This window comes from Syngnathus leptorhynchus, chromosome 3 (genome assembly GCF_054491065.1).
Source record: "Syngnathus leptorhynchus isolate UIUO chromosome 3, UIUO_Slep, whole genome shotgun sequence".
Classification (NCBI taxonomy): Eukaryota; Metazoa; Chordata; class Actinopteri; order Syngnathiformes; family Syngnathidae; genus Syngnathus; species Syngnathus leptorhynchus.
In genome coordinates this window covers 14,159,127-14,182,235 of record NC_141197.1, presented here as the reverse complement: position 1 = coordinate 14,182,235, position 23,109 = coordinate 14,159,127, and the positions used below count along the sequence as shown (strand labels likewise).

At 43.3% G+C, this 23,109-nt stretch overlaps 1 protein-coding gene across 4 annotated transcripts in view; it reads left to right on the top strand.

Annotated features, from left to right (window-relative positions):
- The window catches only part of greb1 (growth regulating estrogen receptor binding 1), a 29,053-nt gene extending 7,009 nt beyond the window's left edge, over positions 1-22,044 (top strand). Inside the window, exons 3-37 of one of the 4 annotated variants that reach the window (XM_085907209.1) lie at positions 2,559-2,599; positions 3,915-4,141; positions 10,334-10,494; positions 10,749-10,856; positions 10,928-11,104; positions 11,194-11,376; positions 11,979-12,092; positions 12,175-12,306; positions 12,944-13,096; positions 13,186-13,311; positions 13,470-13,655; positions 13,926-14,062; positions 14,228-14,498; positions 14,594-14,722; positions 14,875-15,045; positions 15,114-15,311; positions 15,390-15,573; positions 15,662-15,845; positions 15,927-16,063; positions 16,142-16,493; positions 16,561-16,676; positions 16,747-16,952; positions 17,020-17,626; positions 17,689-17,845; positions 17,929-18,031; positions 18,113-18,268; positions 18,367-18,503; positions 18,578-18,739; positions 18,805-19,009; positions 19,085-19,247; positions 20,251-20,369; positions 20,443-20,675; positions 20,756-20,956; positions 21,023-21,161; positions 21,248-22,044. In XM_085907209.1, coding sequence (XP_085763335.1) covers positions 10,341-10,494; positions 10,749-10,856; positions 10,928-11,104; positions 11,194-11,376; positions 11,979-12,092; positions 12,175-12,306; positions 12,944-13,096; positions 13,186-13,311; positions 13,470-13,655; positions 13,926-14,062; positions 14,228-14,498; positions 14,594-14,722; positions 14,875-15,045; positions 15,114-15,311; positions 15,390-15,573; positions 15,662-15,845; positions 15,927-16,063; positions 16,142-16,493; positions 16,561-16,676; positions 16,747-16,952; positions 17,020-17,626; positions 17,689-17,845; positions 17,929-18,031; positions 18,113-18,268; positions 18,367-18,503; positions 18,578-18,739; positions 18,805-19,009; positions 19,085-19,247; positions 20,251-20,369; positions 20,443-20,675; positions 20,756-20,956; positions 21,023-21,161; positions 21,248-21,411 — 5,964 coding nt within the window. In that variant the 5' untranslated portion in view covers positions 2,559-2,599; positions 3,915-4,141; positions 10,334-10,340 and the 3' untranslated portion in view covers positions 21,412-22,044. Of the gene's footprint in view, positions 1-2,558; positions 2,600-3,914; positions 4,142-10,333; positions 10,495-10,671; positions 10,857-10,927; positions 11,105-11,193; positions 11,386-11,978; positions 12,093-12,174; positions 12,307-12,943; positions 13,097-13,185; positions 13,312-13,469; positions 13,656-13,925; positions 14,063-14,227; positions 14,499-14,593; positions 14,723-14,874; positions 15,046-15,113; positions 15,312-15,389; positions 15,574-15,661; positions 15,846-15,926; positions 16,064-16,141; positions 16,494-16,560; positions 16,677-16,746; positions 16,953-17,019; positions 17,627-17,688; positions 17,846-17,928; positions 18,032-18,112; positions 18,269-18,366; positions 18,504-18,577; positions 18,740-18,804; positions 19,010-19,084; positions 19,248-20,250; positions 20,370-20,442; positions 20,676-20,755; positions 20,957-21,022; positions 21,162-21,247 lie in introns of those variants that run through there. The other 3 variants (XM_085907208.1, XM_085907207.1, XM_085907210.1) reach the window with 3 other exon arrangements.
- Positions 22,045-23,109: the final 1,065 nt, after the last annotated feature.

Here is a 23,109-nt window from a genome sequence, read left to right as displayed (position 1 = left end):
CAGCATAGTGTTACTTCTCTAAAGTATCCACACGAGTGGCCCGCGAATGTCAGTGTATGTTGCAGGATGAACGCGTCCATGCACAAAATGACCCGCAGCCCGGTGTCTGTCTCACTGTTTCCTCTCCATCACTCCAGCCTCTCATTAGAGCCGCACAAGCCCGGCCTGTCACGTAATTAAAGGCAAAGTTATAAATGACCAGCAGGCCAAAAGCCATATTTCACAGGTGGACGCATATTTATTTATAATTTTTCACCTTTTAAATGTGTTTTTTATGCAAATGAGCACCAGGACACTTTTCAATTAACTTTGGGGGGCAGTTCCTCTATAAGTGCCACAGAGGCATGTTATTAAAAATAGAATATTTTTGTTATCCTCCATAAATTATTCCCATGTGTCACATAAATTGTTTGGGGTAATGTATGTTGCTGTGTTCAAGGCTCTATTTCTCCTCACTTAACTACTTGGCGATTGCTTTTTTGTAACTAATGCATCGCTGTTTTCATTCTCTGTTGGCTAAATACTGCACACATTTTATGCAGCCGGGTAGTCAGAAATGTTTCTTATATGGAGACAGACTGAAAGTGCCCCTCTCATTTTCTTCTTAATTGACCCACAGGGAAAAAGCAAGAATAAAAAGGCATTCAGTTTCCCTATTGATAAAAATGGTGCACCACATGAGAAATAAATGTAGTAATGGGAAATGAAGCTTCAAATTTACTTCATGAACCAGTTGTGGTATTTTTCCACTCTTCTAGAGGGCACTCTGTTCAACATTGGGCTAAAAGTATACAAACTTGCCATTTCCTAAATTATTTTATTCAAACCAACAGTGTCATGCGGAGGAAACAAAAAATACAACTAGTTAATGAAGCACATTTGAAGCTTCATTTTCCCATCTCTAAAAATGTTACGTTGCATGTGTTATTAGCCTACTACTTCATGATGGTGTAGAGCAGGGGTGTCAAACTCTGGCCAAATATGGCTCATAGTGTAATTATATTTGGCCCGCCCAAAAAAATTTTCATCAACGTTATGTGCCCACCATAAATAAGCATTCAAATAGCATTTTGCAGCTTGTAAACAGAGATTATGATCTGAGAGGTTAATTCACATACAGTGATGTTACAACTGTCTCACTGGACTGTATTACAGTAGCCAGAAAACAACTGTTAACCAGAAAGAGAAACAGCACCATCTGATGGGAAAACGCAGATTGGACCCATGTCCAAGCACGAATGTAGCATTGGTTCAAATGTGCGTCCGTCCGTGCGTACGTCCGCGCGTGCGTCCGTGCGTACGTCCGCGCGTGCGTCCGTGCGTACGTCCGCGCGTGCGTCCGTGCGTACGTCCGCGCGTGCGTCCGTGCGTACGTCCATGCGTGCGTCCATGCGTGCGTCCGTGCGTGCGTCCGTCTGTGTGTGCGTGTGTGCGCCCCTGCGGGCGTGCGAGCGTGCATCCGTTCGTACGTCCGTGCGTGCGTCCCTGCGTGCGTGCGTGCGTCCGTGCGTGGGTGCGTCCGTCTGTGCGTGCGTCCGTGTGTACGTCCGTGCGTGCGTCCGACCGCCCGTGCGTGCGTGCGTCCGTGCGTGCGTGCGTGCGTGTGTGTGCACATGCAGCTGTGCCCTCTCCCTGGTGCGTAAAAAACATTTATTAATTGAATTCCCTCTAATTTTCCCCCGTCAGCTTCGCCTCGCAAAGCGAAACGCCCGCCTGCCACGCGTGCCACGCCACACTTCAGGTGTGCTGGATAATGGAGGATGACATTTGTGTCCCATCATGCCTCGGGGGCAACATGTGATACATGGCTTCCTTCTATGAAGGTTAAAATCGGCTCACCTGCCTTTGGCATTTCATTACCCACTTGTTAAATACTCTTTTGGTAATAAAATGATTAAAGGTTTTGTTGCTTCACTCAAATGAGGCCTTTTTTTTTTTTTTTCAAATGGGAGTGATGACTTTGGATATGAATTGACTGTATGTCAATGGCTGTTGTGTGAGTGTGTGTGGACAAATGCATGTCCAGTGTGTAAAATAATGATCGAGACAGACTTGACAATAAAGCTAGCATTACTTTCAAGCAAACGGCCTGTGCCGTCATTATGTCTAAAGCAGTAATACCTTTCCTCTTACGTTCGAATTGACACTTTTGTGTAGTATTTCTACTCAAATGAATGGGGCTGACTATTTTTTTTTTACATCTCGAGTTAAGCACTGTGGCTATATCAACGGGACATAAAATATTATATTCGAGCTATTAAGCGGAACTACAAGCCTCGCCTTGGCCAATATGGCTCCTCTGCGACTTAGCAAATCGTCATACCTGGTATCGTTTTGTCAGTGAAAACAGCTGTAAAGGGCTTTGAATAAATGTTCTCCCTAACCCAATAAACCACTTTCACACAGTTTGAGTCAGGACAGCAAAAATGGCTCATAGCAAGTGAACATCTGTCTTTATTTCATCCATTCATTTCAACACGGGTTTGTGGTTAAATTGGAAAAAAAAAATAGTGGTGATGGTCTGAAAGTTTGATTATGATTTTCCTGTTCTTTTCCAGGTTGTCAGTCAAATTCTGCTTTCTTTATGCTGCAAAAAAAAGTGAGTTTTCTCTACTTCACTTTATATACATCAGCGAAAATGCTTTAAAACTTTGTAATTGCCTGTAGGATCCACGAGATGGTAGGAAAGCACTACTTTTGTCTGAATGAAATTCCTAAACTCACTTTACTCACTTTAAGAAACATATTTGCGTTTCTTGTGACCACAGTGGTGCCAAATCACTGCTTTTGGACGAAATAAAACTGTATTTTCAGAACTGTTTAGCATTTAAAAGAGAAAGGCATTACTATAGCGTCGAAAGTAATAGATTGTAAGTTGTGATTTTTTGAATATCCTCAGAGCCATTGTTTGTTAAATGAGCGGGTTAGTCTCCCTCCGGCCAGAGGAGTTCAGTCCATGTGATATATGACGGCGGCGGTCTACTGGTCTCTGCTCCACTGGACCCTGTCCAACACCTGTTCTCCCATCAGGGGATGCTGTGTTGGCGTGGCAAGGCTACGCCACCGCACAGATTGGGACTGCCCAGTTGGGGTTGCGGAGAGGATGAAGTAGGAGCTTCCCTGCTATGAAATGTAAACGCTAACTGGGTGGGGGGGCTCAGTAGAAATAAATGCTCCCTTTGTGGAAATTTGTCATGAATACATATGCATGACTCAGTAAAATCATAATAACTGCAGATAGATGAAGCTTTTCTGATGGATGTGGGAAACAATAAGATCTATTTGAGAATATACCTCCCAATTTGTCACATTTATTGGAAACTGGGTTGGCTGAAATTAACTCTTGAAGAAATCATTAGCTTTGACATTCACATTCTTTCCCACCCTGTACCGTAAATGGTTAACATGGTATATCCAGTAAAACATATACACATTCTTATTGTGGTTTAACTTTAAGCAGTATAAGTTTAAGCAGAATGTTTATCTATTGTTGAGACTTCAAATGATAGATTATATATTGGGAAAAAAATCATGCACAAATCCAGTCGGTTCACAGTACATTTTGCTGTAACTGCACGTAACGTGGATGCATGTACGACTCTGTGCAGAGGAAATTAAAAATGCGCTCTCCAATTTGTCCAGTAGAGGACAATATAAAGCCATAAATTTGGAATTGGGTAAAGTTTTCAACTAGCAATTGGAAACCTGCTGTTTGAGATGTGATCATTTTATAAATTAAAATCAATGTAAATGTTTGAGTGCATGTAAATTTCATCAATTACAACACAAGTCAGTGTGAACAGTCTTATAGAAACGACCTCATAATTTTTTTCAGAGTCGGACTATTTCTGAATCAACCATCCTATAAGAAGAATATTAATCAGCGCCATTTGATTCAATTATTTCTTTCACAGAGAAGACCAAGAAGAAGAATGATGCCATTTGACATGTCGGGTGTTGGACCGTACCAATATGGCCGGCAAACGAGGGGGAGGTCCTGTCTTCTCCCAGGGATCAAACCAAAAGTGATGACATGCGCGACCCTCAGTTTGTCTCGAGCCGGTCAGATGGAGACAGCTGGGTGAATTTATCGACCTTTACGCACGAATTACTTCGACTTTTGTCCCGCCTGATAGGATAGGTGAGTATTTTTTTAATTGCCATTTTCGGGTGTGGTTCACATTTTGCATTGCATTTTGCCAACTTCTTCACTGATGCTGCTGCGTGTCGCTCCTGCAGAAAACTATCAATAATTTGTATTTCTTTAAAAGCATTAAATGTACACGTTATACGTGCATATGGAATAATTGTTTTGGTAAATCTTTATAGTACATATGCATATAGGTTTGTCCTTTTTTTTTTGCAAAATCAACATATCCTGATTTTTTTTTTCCATTATATTTGATGTGATGCCAACTCATAGAATGCATGCCACAACCAATGATTGTCTGTTATAGGAAATTAGTTTGAATTATTGGAGCACAAATCATTTGGAAGTATACTCTTATAACATCAGTGTGGCACTGGCCTGGGCAACGCACGTCCCATTGGACACAGGCTGCTCAATTATTTGGAATTTAACTTTTTTTAATCGATTTTTTTTTTATGAAGAGTCTTTTAATAATCCACATTTGTTGAATTATTTGAACTTTTATTGATTTTTTAAAAATTGATTCGCAATAAGCAGTTATTTTGTGGGTCAACTTGACCCATAGCAAAGTTTTGATTTATTTATTTTATTTTCTGGAGGGGGGGGGGCGATGTAGAGTTTTTTTCTTAATCGGCTGAAGGAGAGTGTGATGGCCTTTTCTCTTAAGCCAACTTTTTATTATTAGGATTATGATTATGATAATGATTATTATTATTATGATTATTATTATTATTACATTATATTGCGTTATTTTGTAACCCCTTCTAGTTAACCCTGCAGTGACACATAGGACTAAAAGGGAGTCAGTCTTGTCAAATGTAAAGGCTTTTTAAAAATTATTTAATTATTTGCAATTATTTGTCCTTTTTTATCATTAAACATCTAATAGGTCACACTGACAAGTGTACCAAAGAAACAAATAAAAAAGAGGGTTCAGGTCATGATGTAATTAAAAAATATATATATATTATTGTCCAATAAATATTTTGTTGTGTTGTACATGTCGCCTTCTATTTTATAAACCTCCTCTTCAAATTGTCCGACCCATCTGTCAGGTTTTTTTTTTTTTTTAAACAAAGTGTTTCTTAAGGTCAAACATTTGCCCACTTGTGTTGTAGCATGTTCATATAATCCTCCAACAAGCTTTTATTGTTGAAGGTGTTCTGTTTGTGCTAGCTATGAAACCAGCAGGGTTTTGTTTGAAAAACACTTCAAAACGACACAGGAGCGCAGGCACGTACACGCACGTACAGCATTTTGAAGTGTTTTTCAATTCATGTGCTGACACGTAAATAAACAGTGCTTGTTGTGAGTCATGATGACAGGGAAGGTACTGCGTGTCGTGCATGCTCAATATCCAGATTGTCTTGACGCTAGACAACACACGCTTGCTGAGAGTTACTGCAGGAAGAAAGCAAAGAATAATCATCTCAAGGACGTGTGCAGTATGATAGCAAAAGCTGCAGGCCGACCACAATCAGAATCATTTTTAATGGCCAAATATGTGAAAAAATGCAAGGAATTTGTCTCCGCCAGTTGGAGTCACTCTAGTACTTTTGGTAAGACACTATAACAAAATATACATGGAACATATTCCCAAATGTAATAACGTTGTGGTACATGATTGTTGAATTGAATTTCATGCAGATTGCATGGGTTTGATTCCTGGCCAGGCCCCAATACCCAATCGCAGTCCGGGATTTAAAAAAAGGGGTTACAATCGAGTCAACTTTTTAGATCCAAATTAACATTCAGAGTTTGAAGTCGACCAATGACGTGATTTGGGCATCTCGTCTTCCAGTCGGTCAATTTACAAATAACATTTGACAACCAAGAAAGCGTGTGTGCCTGAGAGTGTAAAATTAAGATAGCTGTGGATGAGCGTTGTAGTTAACCTTGTGAGCCAGCTATTCCAATTGTCACTTTTAAACTAATAGACTGGTGGTGAGGAAGGATGGCGTGTTGTGAAGTTCCATTTGTGTCGCCAATAACGCTCAGACAACAACTGTGAGAACTTTGTCATAGCACAATAGGCACCAACCACAATTTTTAGCAAAAATGAAATTGGCAGCATTGCCACAAGTCTACCCTCAAATACAAAAAAAAAAGCACGAGTGAAATACAAAGCATAAAACTAAGGAATGCGGAATTTTCTTGAGCCTGGTTATGATTTCTATTTTAGAACATGTTTTATGAACATGTTTTTATTCATTTGCTTTTTTTTTTTTTACAGTATTTCTATGCCAGTTTGTTAAAATATGTCTAGGTCAAAATTTGAGCCCCCCTGTTCTGTGCTAAAAAATATCAATGAATCCATCAATGACTCGATTTTACCACCACAGCACGACACAGACATGTAGTTTGTTTAAAGTGTGACGAATGAAATTGCAGGTCAAACCTTTAAGAAGTTAACGGCAAGGGGGAAGAAGCAAGTGCCAATTTTGCTTTGCATTGTTCAAGCGCATCAATTCATCTCATTACTGATGACATCATAATGCGTTCACGCGTGGACGTATAATTATGCGCCCTGCTGTGTGTGTGTTTGATGCAGGGGTGTTGACCCGTCAGTGAGCCGGTTGGCCGTCCTCTGCCATCGATCCTACGTCGGTTGAGCAAACTGTGAATGAGAGCATTTCGTCGGGGTCATAGGTCAGCGCCAGGCATATATTGTCGGGGCAATTTGTGACATCGCTTTGCATGTGTTTGGGCTGCGGATCGGAGTGCAAAGTGCCTGCCGCTCTTCTTGCAACACTCACCAGATGACACCCTCCGTACATACTGTAGCGCACACACTCGCACACAAAGCCACACACACACACACACACAGTGTTTTTAATGCATACGCAACTGTGCGTGTGTGTCTCTGGATTTGTGTGTGTAACATGATCTGCTCTCCAAGGGTGGAGGATGGACGCTGCAATCCAGCTTGTCAGACTGAAAAGAGGGAAAGAATAGCAGGGATGGTGTGTGTGTGTGGCTGGTATGCAGCCCTGGCTAATAGTAAAAGAGCCTGGGGTTCTTATCTGACCCCTCCTGCGTTGACCTTTCACCTCTAGCCAAGACAAGCCCTTTGTGTCCACAGCGCTGGAACCTTCGAGAGAACGTGTGTGTGTGCGTGCGTTGCATCAAAGTCTTGCCTAAACATTGTTATCTCCACTGACCTCAGTGGTGATGAGACCTCAGTGAAGCTTTTATTTTCTCTAAAGTTCCCTCCATAAACATTTGGGTATGTTGACTGGAATATTTGTGTGTGTGTCAGTTGTGTACCGCCCATGGTGTCAATATGGATTGAGGAATGAATGCCGGTAAATTGTTACTTTAAAAAAAAGAGCTATCGAGTGTTGAAATGCTAAGCAGCCCGTGTCAGTGACATCCTGAAAGAAAGGGGGCTCCCGAGTTTAAAGGGGGTCCTAACTACAGGTTTTGTATTTGGGTGCCTGAGTGTGGTGATGGGAAGGCAAGGGACCAAGGGGTCATAAAACACTACAATGGTGTCTCTCTCCCCAGGGTGAAAGAGAGACAGAAAGAGAAGAAGAGATAGGGAGGCGGGGGGTGGGAGGGGATTTAGGGATGAAAGGATCTCCCACTTCCACGTCAGGGAGACGGGAAGGAGGGGGGGGATGCAAAGAGGAAAGATCAACAAAGGTTATGTGAAAGATTTAACCACAACTAGGATATGTCTTTTTTTTTTAGCACAAACCTTTGAGAGACATTTGACTTGTTTTGGTAAATGAAAATATCAGTGAAATGTTGCGGAAATGATTGATCCAGCAATCCACGAAAAGGTAACATGATTAAAAGCGTATATGGAATAAATCTGATTGCTTAATAGCATGATCACTGTGGTCATTTTGAATTCAGTCCAAATATCAATAAAAAAAATGACAAATATGCTCAAAAAAATGAAATCTATACAAATGATCAATCATTCGGGACATTGATGAATTCATGCAACTGGACTCTTCTTGTTTGTTGAATTTCTGTTTCCTCTATTTCCAAAATTGTTCAAAAATGACTTTGTCCATTATGCTAATAGGCTAAACCTTTCTACATTTTTAAAAAGCAACTTTCTGGACACCCTGTGATATTTAAATGCTTTCCTCTCATATTTTAGTGGGGTACTAATGCAAAGTGACACTTTGTCATTTGGATTGTTATGTTGATTGACTGTTGGTCCCAGTTTTTGGTCAGGGGGACGGTTCCCTGCTTTCATCCTGTGTCTCTCTGTGGTTGTAAACGTCAGACTGCTGTTTACCAGAAGGTGTGATTACTTCCTCTCCTTCCATGTTATGACCGGCCTTCCTGCCCTCGTCTCTCTACAAAGCAGTGCGAGGCAATGGCGGTTCTCATTGTTTCTTCTTTCCATAATGGAAGTGTGGAAGCAGAAGGTTGTTATCGAAATGTCTATATCCCACAAATAAATGCTAAGGCCAGAATATTCCGTTTTAACAGCAAATTATGAACCACATCCAGTTAACTTTTACCGCAATTGAAATGATATACATTGATGGAATTTAACAATGATGACACCCGACGATCAAACTCGACGTAGTTGCCAGACTTCTTTCCACTTGTGTCACAGATGTGGAATGTTCATCTGCGACACGATGGTCCCTAATGGAGACGTTTTGTACGGCGCTTGGATCTGATTAGATGTTGCCGTTGTTCCTGATAATGTGTTCACTGAGTGAATGTTTTGTTCCTGTTGTGAAACAATGCAGAAATGTTCGTCACTCTGGAGACGGACTGTTTGTCTCGTTACTAACTTTTCTTCTTTCCATCTTAAATCGCTTCAGCTGAAAGGTTCGCAGAATCGTCAAACTTTTTGGGAAGCTGCGGTCCTGCCATCCATCTCATAAACCCTACGTCACAAAAAGCCCATATGTGCTTTGTTTATATTTGTAGCTGACCTACAGGTTGCTTAGGTCAGATAGTCATGTTTGTCTTTGTTAGTGTGTGTTCGTGCACATGTACGCGTGCGTGGTTGTGCTCGCTTGGCTTCGTATGTGAAATGGGGGGCCGCCAACATATGGTCAGAAGGGGGGATTACGTTGGCGTTAGCATCCGCCCGTGTTAATTGTCTCCAGGTTGACCCACTTTGGTTACCAATAGATTTGCTGACCTGCCACATTATAACAGAATTGCACAATGAGTATGGGAAGGGAAACAAAGCAACAATTTTTTGTTATTGGAATTGAGTGTGTTAAGACTAAAGTATTAAACCATGACATTGAAATGAATTCAGTTATTTACAGCCTACATGTTGTTGAGTTGAAATGTCAGTTGAACAGATCACATTTTGACGGAGTGTTTTCTTCATTGAGGCTGCGGTCAACCACAGAGAGCTGTGGGGAGAGAGAGCGAGAGAGAGAGAGAGAGAGAGCGGAGAAAAACAAAAAGGGAGTTGCGTCTAGGTCAGGGTGTCCTTACTCTGTCAGTGCAGCTGATTTTATGGCATGCCGTCTGGACACATGCCTCCATTAGTAAGCCCTGTTAATGTGTATGCGGAGATGGGCCTCTGGAAGTTTCCGCCTGTTCTTTGCCTTTGCAACTGTGACTTTATTCGATTTTTTTTTTTTTTAAAGATGATCTTCTCCATTATTGTTCAAATTAAATTACATTAATTATGGGGGGGGGGTGATCTTGCTTTAAAACATACTGCAACACTTCGAATAATTGCTGCAGTTATTTTTTTATTTCTGCTCCTTAGTTTGTTTGAATGTTTTGACATGAAGGGGCGACCACATGTATTTCTTGGCAAAAGTCATTTTGATCGATATTTCTTATGATTATGTTTGTTGGTTCTATTGACTGGCTTGTATTATTTCCACATCCATGTGGCCAAAGGGGTGTATACTCAACTGCATACCAAGTGTTAAGATGTCGTTGTGGTTGCAAGCTTTATTGACGAATACAATTTAGAATCAATTTCAATAATGATGGTCAGAAGTCTTTGTGTACTTTCATCCCACAATTGAATTATTATACCTAAAATTATACACTTTAACGGGAACCATAGTGACTCACCCTTATGCTCTTCTTGCCGCAACCCAGACGTTTTCTCGACTAATAACGTTTGGGAAAGTGTGCTTAAGGCCTGGACTGGTTGATCATTGACTTTCCCTTCAGATGGAAGTAAAGCAATGAATCAAATTAGAGGGATTCAAACTTGTTTTTTTTCAGAACACCAATGGGGAACTCCTATGCGGGCCAGCTGCGGACCACGCGCTTTGAGGAGGTCCTTCACAACTCCATCGAAGCATCACTCAGGTCCAACATCGTCGTGCCGCGGCCAGTTTTCTCCCAACTCTACCTGGAGGCGGAGCAGCCGTCGACACACAATGGTGACACCCACGTGCCACTTTCACAATCTCCCATAAATTGTGTGAATGTTGCCTCCGAAAAATGCCAAAAGGCTGAAAAAAGGAAATAGCGTGAGGGCCATAAGCCTTTTTTTTGTATCAAAGCTTTGGTACTTGCAAATGACCCGAAATGTGTGTATGTGTGTGCTCGCACGTGTGAGAGAAAGAGCGTGACCTCAGAGGTGCTGCTTTGATAGTAACGTATGACCTGGACTGTCTTCCATGTCTATCCGCAGGTCGCACGGAGAACGACGAGGAGGACGAAGAAGACGGCTCCGAATCCAACAGTCCTCCGATACCCTATCAGATGAAGCCCCCTCCTGATGGATGCTGCACCACAGATGGTTTGTGCAAGAAAAGTTTCCTCTTTACGAGCCAGTTCTTGGACAAAAATAGCAAGTCTCTCTCCTTGCAGGCTTCTGTCAGGCAGGCAGGGATCTGCGTCTTTCATCACTAGCATCAGATTCCTTGGAATTGTTGCCGGGATTCATGCTGATCGGGCTGAAGTCCCCCTCCCTTCCCGAGAACCTGCTGGTGGGCGCGGTGGACCATCGTTTCCTGCCAGATGAACGGGGTCACAACGCTCTGCTGGGTAAGACAGAAGGAAAAATCTTGAGCGCTCTCCATTAAATGCAGCTGGGAAGCTATCGACTCTCATCTCACCCACGTGTCTGCTCGCAGGCTTTTCGGGGTATTGCATGGGCTGTGGAGAAAAGGGCTTTCGCTATTTCACAGACTTTGCCAACCACATCAACCTGAAACTCAGCACCCAGCCTAAGAAACAGAAGCACTTAAAATTCCATCTGTACCGTGACAACCAAGGTGTGCTGGTTAAAGGAGCCCCCATCTGCTGGAGGGGACACGGTAAGATTGGTTCGTATCAACTTTATAATACTTTGGGGGGTTTCATTAGAATTTGTATTTTACTTTTTTATTTCTATTCAGTTGGCGTTAATGTGTATCTATAGCATGTTTGTTAGTTTTAATTTTGCTTTATTTTACTAGTTTGTAGTACTTTTTGCATTAGTTTCATTTATTTATTTTAAAAAAAAAAGTAAAAAGTAATTTATTTATTTATTTATTTTTTTTATGGAGCATTCATGATTTGTTTTTTCAAGAGTAGTAGCTCCTCAGATTCAGAGCAATTGTGACCAAACTCGTTTTCCCCAAAGGTTAATTTTACCAATTTGTGTTCACACTGCAATAACATTTATGCTGGTCCAGGTGGACTAGCAGTTAAAGAGTAAGAACAGGTCAGACGGAAATTATAGCCTGAAGGTAATGACATCACACTCATAAAAAGGGTACTACCCAAATCAGGAGTCCACACCCCCAGCAACTATAAAATATCTTTTGAAGATGAAGGAGATACTTAATCATTGATTATTGTCAGGCACCTCAATGAAGTGAATCCCCCCCTACTAAAATGAATGTGATGTCAATAAATATTCTCTGCTGCGTTTCAGGTGGACGAATAAGACAGATGAGCTCGAGTCTCTCGGAGACTCATGCGGCGTCAGATGAGCAGTCATCGAGTGCGGCGTTGTTGCATTCCTCACACGCACTTGGCAGCTATGCAGGTATAACAACAAAATGGCCACTTCCAGATGCACTCAAAGTGATCATCAGAAGTTACTCAGTCATCTTCCTGTCCATACGCAGCTACATCTCACGCAAACGGCGTCGCTCAAACCTCCGCTACCCCGCAGTCGCTGACAAATGGCACCCACGCCGCTTCTTCAATCGCTCAACCGGTGATAAATCATTCGGGACCGGGGAGACCATCAGCTGCAGGTACCGTAATTGCACAGTAAGAAAAGTCCCAAATTACAATTTAAGATGTTTATCATGGGCCTATTTGGCTTTTTGTCACATGCCTCAGTCCATATTTGTGGTCAAATTAATAATATGAAATTCATGTTAGGGCAGCCATTGTGTCTGCTATCATTAACCCCCTGGGTTTGTTCACACCTCTGAAAGAGAGCGAAGCCCCCTGTATTATAACGCCAGCGCTTTTGAGGGGGGGGGCTGTCAGCTGCATTGTTTTGAGGATGGTCTTTTGTCTGCCTGATTTCATTTGCCAACACTTGAGGCACTAAAATTTCCCCCCTCACTTTCTTCTCTCTCCCTCGCTCGGTGGCCTCTATAAACCGGGGTTGTAAAATACTCTCTTCTTTTTCTTGCTACTTTCTCGCTGAATAAAAAAAAAAAACGCTTCCTTCCTGTTGTGTTTTTTTCACGACTTCTCTAACAAGTGCGACTCCAGTCTCCACCGCTGCGTTTCATCAGGGGGTTAAGGTTGTTCGTACAAACCTAAAATTCAATTGCATCCAAATCGGCTCATTCAAAAACAATATCAACTGAAACATTTGAGAAGGTGCTCAGAAACCTTTCTGTTAAATAAACCATTATCCATTGTTTCTTGCTCCAGTGTTGCAGACAAATGCCGGACCCCCCAAAAAGCGGCATAAGGGTTGGTCTCCTGAAACTTCTTCAAGTGCTTTGCTAGAAAACGCAGGGAAGACGCCAACATCTTCCTCACTTTTGCCATCATCAACAGTAACTGCAAGTGGAGCCAGATTAGGTAAAAAATAAAATAAAAAAATCATCATAAAGGAAAAAAAAAATCATATGTGGTCTAACTTTTTTAGTTGTGTTTTCTTCCACATTTAGGAGATGCCTCTGCCACGCTGAGCTCCTCACAGAGGTCCTTAACCACGCTTTCTCCATCTGGGCTGTCTGTAGCTGTGCCTGATCAGCTGTTGCACACTTGCGGATTACAACCTGTCATCTTTAAAGGTCAGACACATTCATATGAACTAATTCACTGCCAACTGGATTCAAAGCAGAACATTTTGGCTCTTTGCAGGCATCGACCCCAGTTCAAATTTTCATCATTAGGGCATTGATACTTCATTTTCTAAAATGTTTTATCTGCATACCTCTCCTGGATACAGGTCATGGCCCTCTTCCACAGCTGACTGGTAATTTTAGTGAAGTACTCGTCAGCTCTCTTCTGCAGAGTTGCTATTTGAGCGCTCAGACCCTCCCTAGAGTCTATCAGCACTACGGACCCTCGCCTATACAGCCACTGTCTACTGAGATGCAGATCCTCCTCACTGTCTACTACCTTGTTCAGCTCGGTCAGTGTCAGCTGAAACGTGATTTTTTTTTCCTCACTATATTGTTGTTATTACACTCAATGGCCGCTAGAGGACGTATTGGCATACATTTGTGTTTATAAGATTTATCAATTTAAAACTACAAATTTAGAACCTTCTTCAATATTTTTCATCCTGCAAGCTCGTTGTGTTTTTAAAACACAGTTTTCCTGAGAATTCGTGTAATTGTTTGATTTCACTTGTTTCCTCCGTGCTTATGATTTCTGTCTTCTACCCCCCAACATTTGCAAGGCCCCGAGCAAGTGCCCCTGATTGAGGACTTGGAGCAAATATTCATGAGATCATGGAGGGAGTCCCATCTCAGTGAAATCAGACAAAATCAACAACCTCAGACAGCAGCCACCCAAGGGCGGCACTATGGAATTGAGGTTCCGTATATATTTAGTAGGAACCGTGATGTATCTATTATAACCTGTGCCATTCAAGATGTTATTGGGGTTTCTGTTATTCACAGTAAATTATGTTTTGAAAATACATTTGTACGATTTAAGGCGTGTGGCAGTAACATTAATTTTCTCTCCTTGGCCTTTCAGGCCCCTCCTACCCTTCCAGGGCTCCCTCAGCATCTTGGCTTAGCACCACAGCAGCCTCTGACGCCCAGCCAGCTTCCTTGGCTCGCTCAGCTGGCCGCGTCGTCCTGCGGAGAAGGGGTGGTGGTGTTGGGGGAACAAGTTGGATCTTTGGCTCAGGGCCTTCAGCAGATGTTTAGCAAGTTAATGGAGGGACGCTTTGAAAACACAAATTACATCGTCGTCATTGTGACCGCTTCTGGACATGAAACGCAGTCCTGTGTGGTCGTCACAGGTGGGAGTTTGATTCTTTAGAAATAAAACATAAATTTATTATTATTATTATTTTTTTTTTAAAAGGCTTTATGTATTTGTGTGGTTTCGGTATAGGTAAACACCAATGTCGGGCCTTGGCCGAAAATATGTTTTCTCCCAATGAGGGTTTAAGAGAAATCAACCAGCAGCTTTCCTCTGGTGAAGCCCAGGAGCTAATCCAGTTCTGCAGTTCCCTCGGACAAGGTGTGCTTGGTTATCGCCCTTGGAACGCACGAGTCTCTGTTGTGTTTGTTCTGTCCTATAACAATTTATATGATGATCTGACGTCTGGTCTACGGGCACGTTGACGTGATTAGATGAGGCAAAGCAGTATCTGACTTCCTGTTTCGGTGCAGACGGTGATATGGATTTCCTCCTGGACAGCGCAACCTTGGACAGCAACGAGCCTTCTCCCTTATCCAGCGGTCAGGAATCATCGGAAGAAAAAAGCGTGAAAAATACACACAGTCCAAAAGACTCAAACAGCCCTAAAGATAAAATTCTGCCTTCGAAGGAAACTTGTTCAGGTAAGGCAGATGACGCAAATATTATTTATTTTTTATTTTTTTATGAACCTGTGTGTGCACGCATGTAGAGTTCTCAGTGGAGTGGCGAGACATCCGACCCATCCAGTTGGCAGTAGCCAGAAAGCTGCTGTCTCACGTTTGCGCCATAGCAGATTCCAGCACACAGAACTTGGACCTTGTGTCCTTCGACAGAGTCAACTTCCTCATCCTGGTCCCGCCCTCCGAGGTCACCTTTCAACAGACTGTGCTCCACCTGTGGAGCTCTGGTGAGTCACATGTCTCCACACATTTCCATTTCTTTAACTATTTTCTCCATCCACGTTGACTTGAACCTGGGATTTCAGGTGTTCTCCAAGAACTCGGAAGTCTGGAGCAAGATTGTGTGTCTCAGCGGGAGGCTGAGCGCTATGTGGTGAAAATGGATCAAAGCGCTCAAGTGCGAGTTGACAGCCTTATACAGGAAGCACACAGCAACTCCTACACGCTTTACATCCTGGTCCATGACCACGCCCACTGGGACGTCAGCAGGTCTTTGTGATACAGAGTCGAATCCAAAAGAATTTGTACTTTTTGACATTAACGATGACGTCTGTTTCCTGTTCCTATTGTTTCACAGTGCTTCTTACTGTAGCGCGGACTCGGGTTTGGGTCTGGTGGACCAACTGCTGAATTCCAGACGGGTCAGAGATGCTCCAAACATTCTGATTCTCCACGTGACTTCTTTCCCGTTTGCTCTGCAGACACAATTCACACGCATCAGCCCCTATAATGAGATCCACTGGCCGTCTTCATTCAGTAATGTGAGATTTCGTTCTACACGTGCGAATAAAAACATCCGTACAACAGAAGCACATTGTAACCGTTTTTTGGTGCATATGTAGGATGTGGATTTGTATCACGAGAGAACACGCTACTTTGGCGTGTCAGAGCTTTTAGAGTCCACACGCTCGGGAAGTAGCCTGCCACTGATGCGATGCGATTCTTCTTTTGAGAGCATGGCATCTGCCCTGGAGGAAAGGTACACACTGTCAGCCGAAAAAAAAAAGATCTAGGTCAAGGTGCTTAAAATATAAAAAAAAAAAAACATTTCTTTTAGGTTTCCAAAGCTGCACAGCGCCGTGATCCGTACGACAGTTCTGATCCACCACTACTGCACGGCGCTGATGGCCGTTTCAGGAAGAATCGGCGGCTCCCACAATCTCCACAAGCACACGTCTGTGGAGACCCTGGGCATCGTGCAGGCGCTGCTCAGTGCCGCCCAGCAATGCCCCGCCCACCACGGTCACATGATCCTGTTGCGTATCCCCTCGTTGGCTCTGGCGGCGTGGGCGCATCGGCGCCTATCCCGGGTGAGGAGACAGCTGGGTCTTGAAGAGAGATTTGAGATCATACTAGGGAATCCAAGCCAGCCGTTGAATGTTGGACACAGCTTTATTGATCAAATTAAGGTATGCAAAAGTAGTGAGGAAATAGTTCAAGTCAAGAAATATGACTTGATTTTTATGCCTTATGTAGCTATGGCTAAAAATCCAAGAAGCTGATTGGGTGCCTCGTACCTACTTGGAGCTTGAGGCGCTTCCTTGCATTCTGATCCTGACGGGAGCTGAACCTCGAGGAGAATCATTTCCCAGGTTGGCACGCTAAGACCAAAGCAGTTTAGCATTTAGCAATCTTAATATTGATTTCATCCTCGTCCCTCAGGTCACTAAAGTACTGTGACCTTCGAGTGATAAGCTGCTCCTATCTTCAACGTACCACACTGGAGCAAGAGTTGGGACTTGCCGCGTACCTGCTGAAGGCGGAGTCCCGATCCCCGCATAACCCGGGGCCTGGAAGTGACCTGCTGGAGAGCGATGCGGAAAAACTCAGTAGCACCGACAATGAGGAAGAGGAGGGCCAGGAAAATGGTAGTCGGTGATGATTTATTCCATGAGTTTATTTATATTCATGTGTTCCTCTTTGCTTTCCTTCTAGAAAGCTCTCCTGTGTCCTCCAACCAGCCGCTCCAGTCCAGCCCGGACGTTGCAGCAGCAGCAGCAGATCCGTCTCCAACCCAAAGCAGCACATCAAGGTCCCCAAATGCCCCAAAGAGCACAGTGGAAACCACGTCGTCTCCCTCGCCAGCTCACCCTCAACTTCCTCCCCAGTCCTCTTCTCAGTCATTTGTATTCCATCAACCTTCAATTCTTCACCCAAGTCAGTTAATAGCCCAAACGTATTCCCTGGCCCAACCCATTTTCCAGCCGCAGATTCTGAGCCAAAGCCAGTTACTAGCTTCAGCGAACCCCCAACTTTACTTCCAAACGCTCCCGCAGCACCAAATCCCCCAAGTACCGCCCCAACATCTGGCCCCTGCCCGGCCTCGTCGTCACCCTTCCAAATCCACTTCTTCTAGCTCTTCGTCACCCCGAGCTTCTTCGCCTCATCTGAGTTGCTCCTGGGCGCGGGGAGTGAGTCGTCCGCCTTCCGTGCTCCTCCCCCGCTCGCTTTACGACATCATCACGGCCAACGATGGCAGCGGCCTCCCGCGATGCACTTCCTTCCTGCCGCATATGTCGGTCGCGTGGGCCAGCAGCTTCAGGTGAGACTCCCAACAACTACACCTTCTTTTTCTTCCACATTCACCAATGCTTCTGTGTGCAGACCTTTGCTGAGTAAGATGATGACGTGCACAGAACAGTCGCTCTACTACCGCCAATGGACGGTCCCCGGCCCTTACCACATGGACAGCAGCAATCGCACGGAAGGACGCAGCGACAACTTTCACCCTCGTAGGCTACTTCTCAGCGGACCCCCGCAGGTACTTTTCCATCCTTTTCTTACTCAATGTCAAAATTCTTTTTGCGTGTTGACATTCTTTTTGGCAATGATGTCATTGGACAGGTGGGTAAGACCGGCGCGTACCTGCACTTCCTGGGTATTCTGTCTCGGATGCTGATCAGGCTGATGGAGGTGGATATCTATAATGAAGAGGAAATCAATTTAAGTCAGTACATGCCCAGGTGACAAGAAAAAAAAAAAAAATTCACACAGTTGTGTTCAAGTGATGTTTGTGCGTTTGTTTTAGATGTCCAATCAGACAGGGTTCAATACAGCCCGCCCAATGCCTTGTGGCCGGACCCAGACGTTATGAAGACTTTACCTTTTGACTACATAGTCCACGACCCCAAATATGACGACATCAGCTTAGTGTACTGCCCTGGGTATAGACCAACCTCTGATGGTAGGCACGGTTGGACAACTATAGAAGCATATTTATATTCAACAACTTCATTTTATGATGTTGTCACAAGTATTGTGTTTTTTTGTTGCCTTTGCAAGCCAACCCAGTGCACCAAGAGGAAGTGTGCCTCCGGAGGCGCACAACCAGGATCAAATTGTCCAAGTATGCGGCCTTTAACACTTATCACCATTGTGAACAGTGTCATCTCTACTTGGGCTTCAACCCCAGATACCAGGTCAGCATCACGCAAGCGTACATCTATCATCAACTCTTTTTTTTTCTCAAGACTTTTGATTTTCTTGAATCTAGATGTACGAGTCTACGCTGCATGCCTTCACGTTCACCCATTTGCTGCTTGGAGAAGAAATCCAGCTCTATTTCATCATCCCCAAGTCTAAAGAGCACTACTTTAGTTTCAACCAACCGGGAGGCCAACTGGAGGGGATGCGGCTGCCTCTCGCCGCAGATCGGGTGAGTTCTGTGGCAACAGGACTTGAAAAATATGCTGCTGTGATTCAATATTGCTCTTTTGTCAGAGCCCGGACTGCATCAAGAGTCCAATCTTCACTCCGACCACGGGGCGTCATGAACACGGTCTCTTCAACCTTTACCATGCCATGGACGGAGCCTCACATCTCCACATCCTGGTGGTGAAAGAGTACGAAATGGCCGTCTACAAAAAGTACTGGCCCAACCACATCCTGCTGGTGCTGCCTCCTGTCTTCAATGGCGCTGGGATAGGTAGGTTACCCGTGTTACCGTCACACAACCCGCAAATTTGCATCTTTTTAAAAAGTGCTCCGGATTTTCTTCCAGGAGCTGCTCACTTCCTGATTAAAGAGCTCTCATACCACAATCTAGAGCTGGAGCGCAGTCGTCGGCAGGAGGGCAGCGGCTCCATCAGTGACGTCTGGCCCTTCATTATCCTGGCGGACGACTCGTGCGTAATGTGGAACGTGGTCGACTTCGACGCGCGCAAGTACATGCTCCACACACTTTGTACTTAACCTTCAATGGTGTTTCTCAAACTTTTGCCACCAAGTACCACCTAAAAAAAGAAATGCAAAAAGGATTAGACCATTCTTTATTTTCTTATTTATTTGAAGCGCATGCTACAACTAAAGCTGCATTTGTTTGAAGAAAAGTAATAATGGCAACAAAAATAGCTCATGTGAGTTTAATTTCAGGGCTGATATCCAGACAATTTCAATGGTTTTCCTGATAAAATCACTTCAAATAGCTTTGGCATTGTACTGCCAAAACATGGATTGCATGTTTTGTTTTTTTGCTGTTTTGTAGTCACGCAATACATATTTGGTGGCATCAGACATTGAAATGATTAAGAAATTGAAAAAAAAGACAGCCTAATATTTTTTTTCCAAAATTCAGTAGGTCTGCATTTTCATCAAAGGTGAGAAAGTGGATTTACTCCTAAAATTATTAGTTATGTCGTATTTTACGCCATGAAAATAAGTATAATTAGTACAGAACGAAATTTAATTTAACATTTTTTTATAAAAATATGTTAAATTTCGTTCTGTACTAATCATACTTATTTTCTAAACAAATACTAAATGTGCATATTGCAAAATATAAATACAACTAAACTGTACTTATAACGCAGTGCTTGAATAATAAAACAAATGCACTGTAAATGAAAAGTGAGCAAATTGTATTTACACCACTAGAGGGAGCCCACGTTCCACTAATGCTAAGGGAACAAACGACCATGTGGAAACAGGAACAAATTTAACAACATGCTCAAATATTTGCAGATAGGTTCACCAGTATCATTCTGAAGAACTATTTTCTATAAACACTAATAATGATATTTGGCTTCTCTAAAGGAGAAGATGTTAAATCCTGAAAGTTGCCAGATTTCACAGGCAATATAATAACTATTTTGAGTTCTACAGATATGCATCATGATGGCTTACCATGATACTTAACAAAAACATTTTCCCCTCTGCTGCTGCCGCCAGTAGTCCAGTGGAACATGCCGCATCACTGAAGCAGGTCTTGCAGCACATGGAAGGCTGTCCTGACCTGGCCCACTACGGCCTGTGCGGGATTAGAAAGTGGAGCAGTCGTGTACTCGCCGGTTGGTTCAAAACTTTGGAAATGCCAAAATAGTCTCCCGGGACTAAAAGCCGAGTGTGTTCTTTTGTATCTAGGCCCCAACCAGAGAGAGCCTTTCTCTAGAGGTCACCTCCATGACTTCCTCCTTCTCAACGTGGACCGGAGTCAAAACGTCCAATACGACCAGAACCGCTTCACATGTCACGACGTCGACTTCACCCTACGGCTGCACAGCGCCGGACTGCTCGTCTGCCGCTTTAACAACTTCAGCGTTATGAAAAAGCAGATCGCCATCGGAGGCTACAGGACCTTCATCATCAAGACGAAGGCAAGGGCGCACATCCAAACATCCGTACGACCGTTAAATATCTTTTTAGGGTAACTGACGGGAGGGAAAATGTTCCCCAGATGACGGACGTTCCCACGTCAGTGGGGCCCTCTCAGTACATCTGTGCCCCCGACAGCAAGCACCTTTTCCTGGCCACCCCGGCTCAGCTCCTCCTGGAAAAATATCTCCAACACACCAGCCACAAGCTCTTTCCTCTCAGCACCAAGAACTACGAACACCCGGTTCTGTCTGTGGACTATTACATTAACTTGGGCCCCGAGGTAAACACACTTTGGAATTGGTTTGAATGTACACGCTGGGTTTCACTTTGCTATCCATTGCCACAGGTGACGGTGTGTTTCGTAAGTTCAAGACCACACTCGGTCAACATCTGCACCACCGGCTTGCTGTTCAGCGGCCTTCTCCTCTGTTTCGCCGACGCATTCGTGACCCCCAGCTTTCTCAAGAAGTTCACCTTCCTCAAAGGTACACCAACATGATGACAATCAAATGTAAGTAGTAAAGGAAATCATCTTGGGAGTCATGGCTCGTCCGTCCGTGCCTCCCCGCAGGCGCGACTCTTTGTGTGATCGGTGCAGATCGTAGCTCCTTGAGGCAAACGGTCGGACGGCTAGAGCTGGAAGAAGAGTGGAGGTTCCGGCTCAGCGACGAATTCCAGACAGCAAACGCCAAGGAGGACCGACCCCTCTTTTTCCTGACAGGAAAACATATATGACATGGAATGAAGACTTAGACATAAAGTTTTGTTTACATGCATGATATGTGCTTTGAACTGAAAAGTGCCATTTACAATCCCTTGAAGAAACTCACCACTTGGGGATTTCTCAGCCTGGTGTTTAGCAAAAAAATTGTGGGATTTGTATCAAAAGTGAGGCACTGACAAAAAAAATAAGGAGATTTTTGGAAAATAATGATGACGATAACTTAGTGCTTCACATCTTTTTGTGCACTTTCCTACTACATGTGTGTGAGAAAATGATGCAGGTACAAGTGTGTGCAATGTCTTGATGCAATATTCTGCAGCTTTACTTTCTGCAGACCTTTAATGGTCGACACAATCATTCATTGTATGAGGGTAGCCGATTTTTGGCAACAAGCGTTTTTTTGTTTTTTTTTCTCAATAGATGTACATGTATTTGCATGTTAATTATTTTAAGAGTATTTTGAGTACTTATTTACTGCATGTGTACGACTGGATGTTGTCTCTTTGTCCGGCTGTAGACTTTGTATTGCTTCCATTCAATTTTTTTATCCTGTAAATTGCATTTCACAATGTACAGCTTTGAACGCATTCATTTGTATAAATGTACAGATATTTGTAGCTTCTCTTGTGTTGTGTTTTTTTTTTTTTTTTAATCCACTCCTAATGTTAAGTTTTTTTAAAATTCTTTAAGAGAGTGGTCTGTAATGGTACGAATTGCCTCCCATGCTATTTTTATCTGTACTTCTTCATCCCACCCACACTGAGCTATGTGTCAAGTTTTACACTTTAATAATAGATGTCCGACATTTTGTTGATAGACTTTATGTCCGTGTGAGTAGTTGTTGTGCTGTGTATAACTGGCATGATGGCGTCAACAATTCTACATATGCTCCTCCCTCCAGCTTTCTCAAGTTACCCTCGACTAGTCCGTTACTAGATTGCTTTGGAGGTCAATTTAGTTTAAAACCCGGCACGCTGCATTTGCAAAATTACATCATAATGTGCACCGTTGTTATCTCAACCACGTGGGGAACTTTCGTCACACTTCAGGCCACACTTGAGAACAGAAGACATTACATAACAGTACCACTATGTTGAGCCGCAGGGGGCTCAGGCTACACCTCCAATACTTTTTCCCAAGCACACGGGGGCCCAATGTTCAACTATTTATTTTTTTATTGTAAGTATGGTCCTCTTTTGGTGAAATTGTGTGCATGTCAAACATACACTTTAGATTCATGACCAAAAAGGTCATCCTTGGTTTGGAGTGTGTAGACTTAAATCCAGTTTTCAAAAGCTTTATGAATATTATCAATCGGAGTCCAGTCTTGGCTCTGAGGTTTATACAGTCGCATAGCTTTTGCATACTTGCAAAATTAATCACAAGACACCACTTGTGGAACACCACAACGTGGGTAGGGCCAATGTTTTTTTGTTTTTTTTTGTGGTGTGTGGCTCAGTCTGCCTCCTGATAGGCTGAGACCCACCAATGCCCCCAGTCTCCTTGAGCAACACCCGTCTCAGCCATGATTAAATCAACACATTCTTGACCTTGAAGGGAATTCGCCACCAAGCTACTCTTTAAACATTTCCAACTTCCAGTGTGTACTGAGCATCCTCATTTTTGGAATTGAACATTTTTTTCCTACACTTCTTTCATTAGCCCTCATTTGTGTGTATCAAATGAAGTATGCAGTAAGTGTGCAGCGA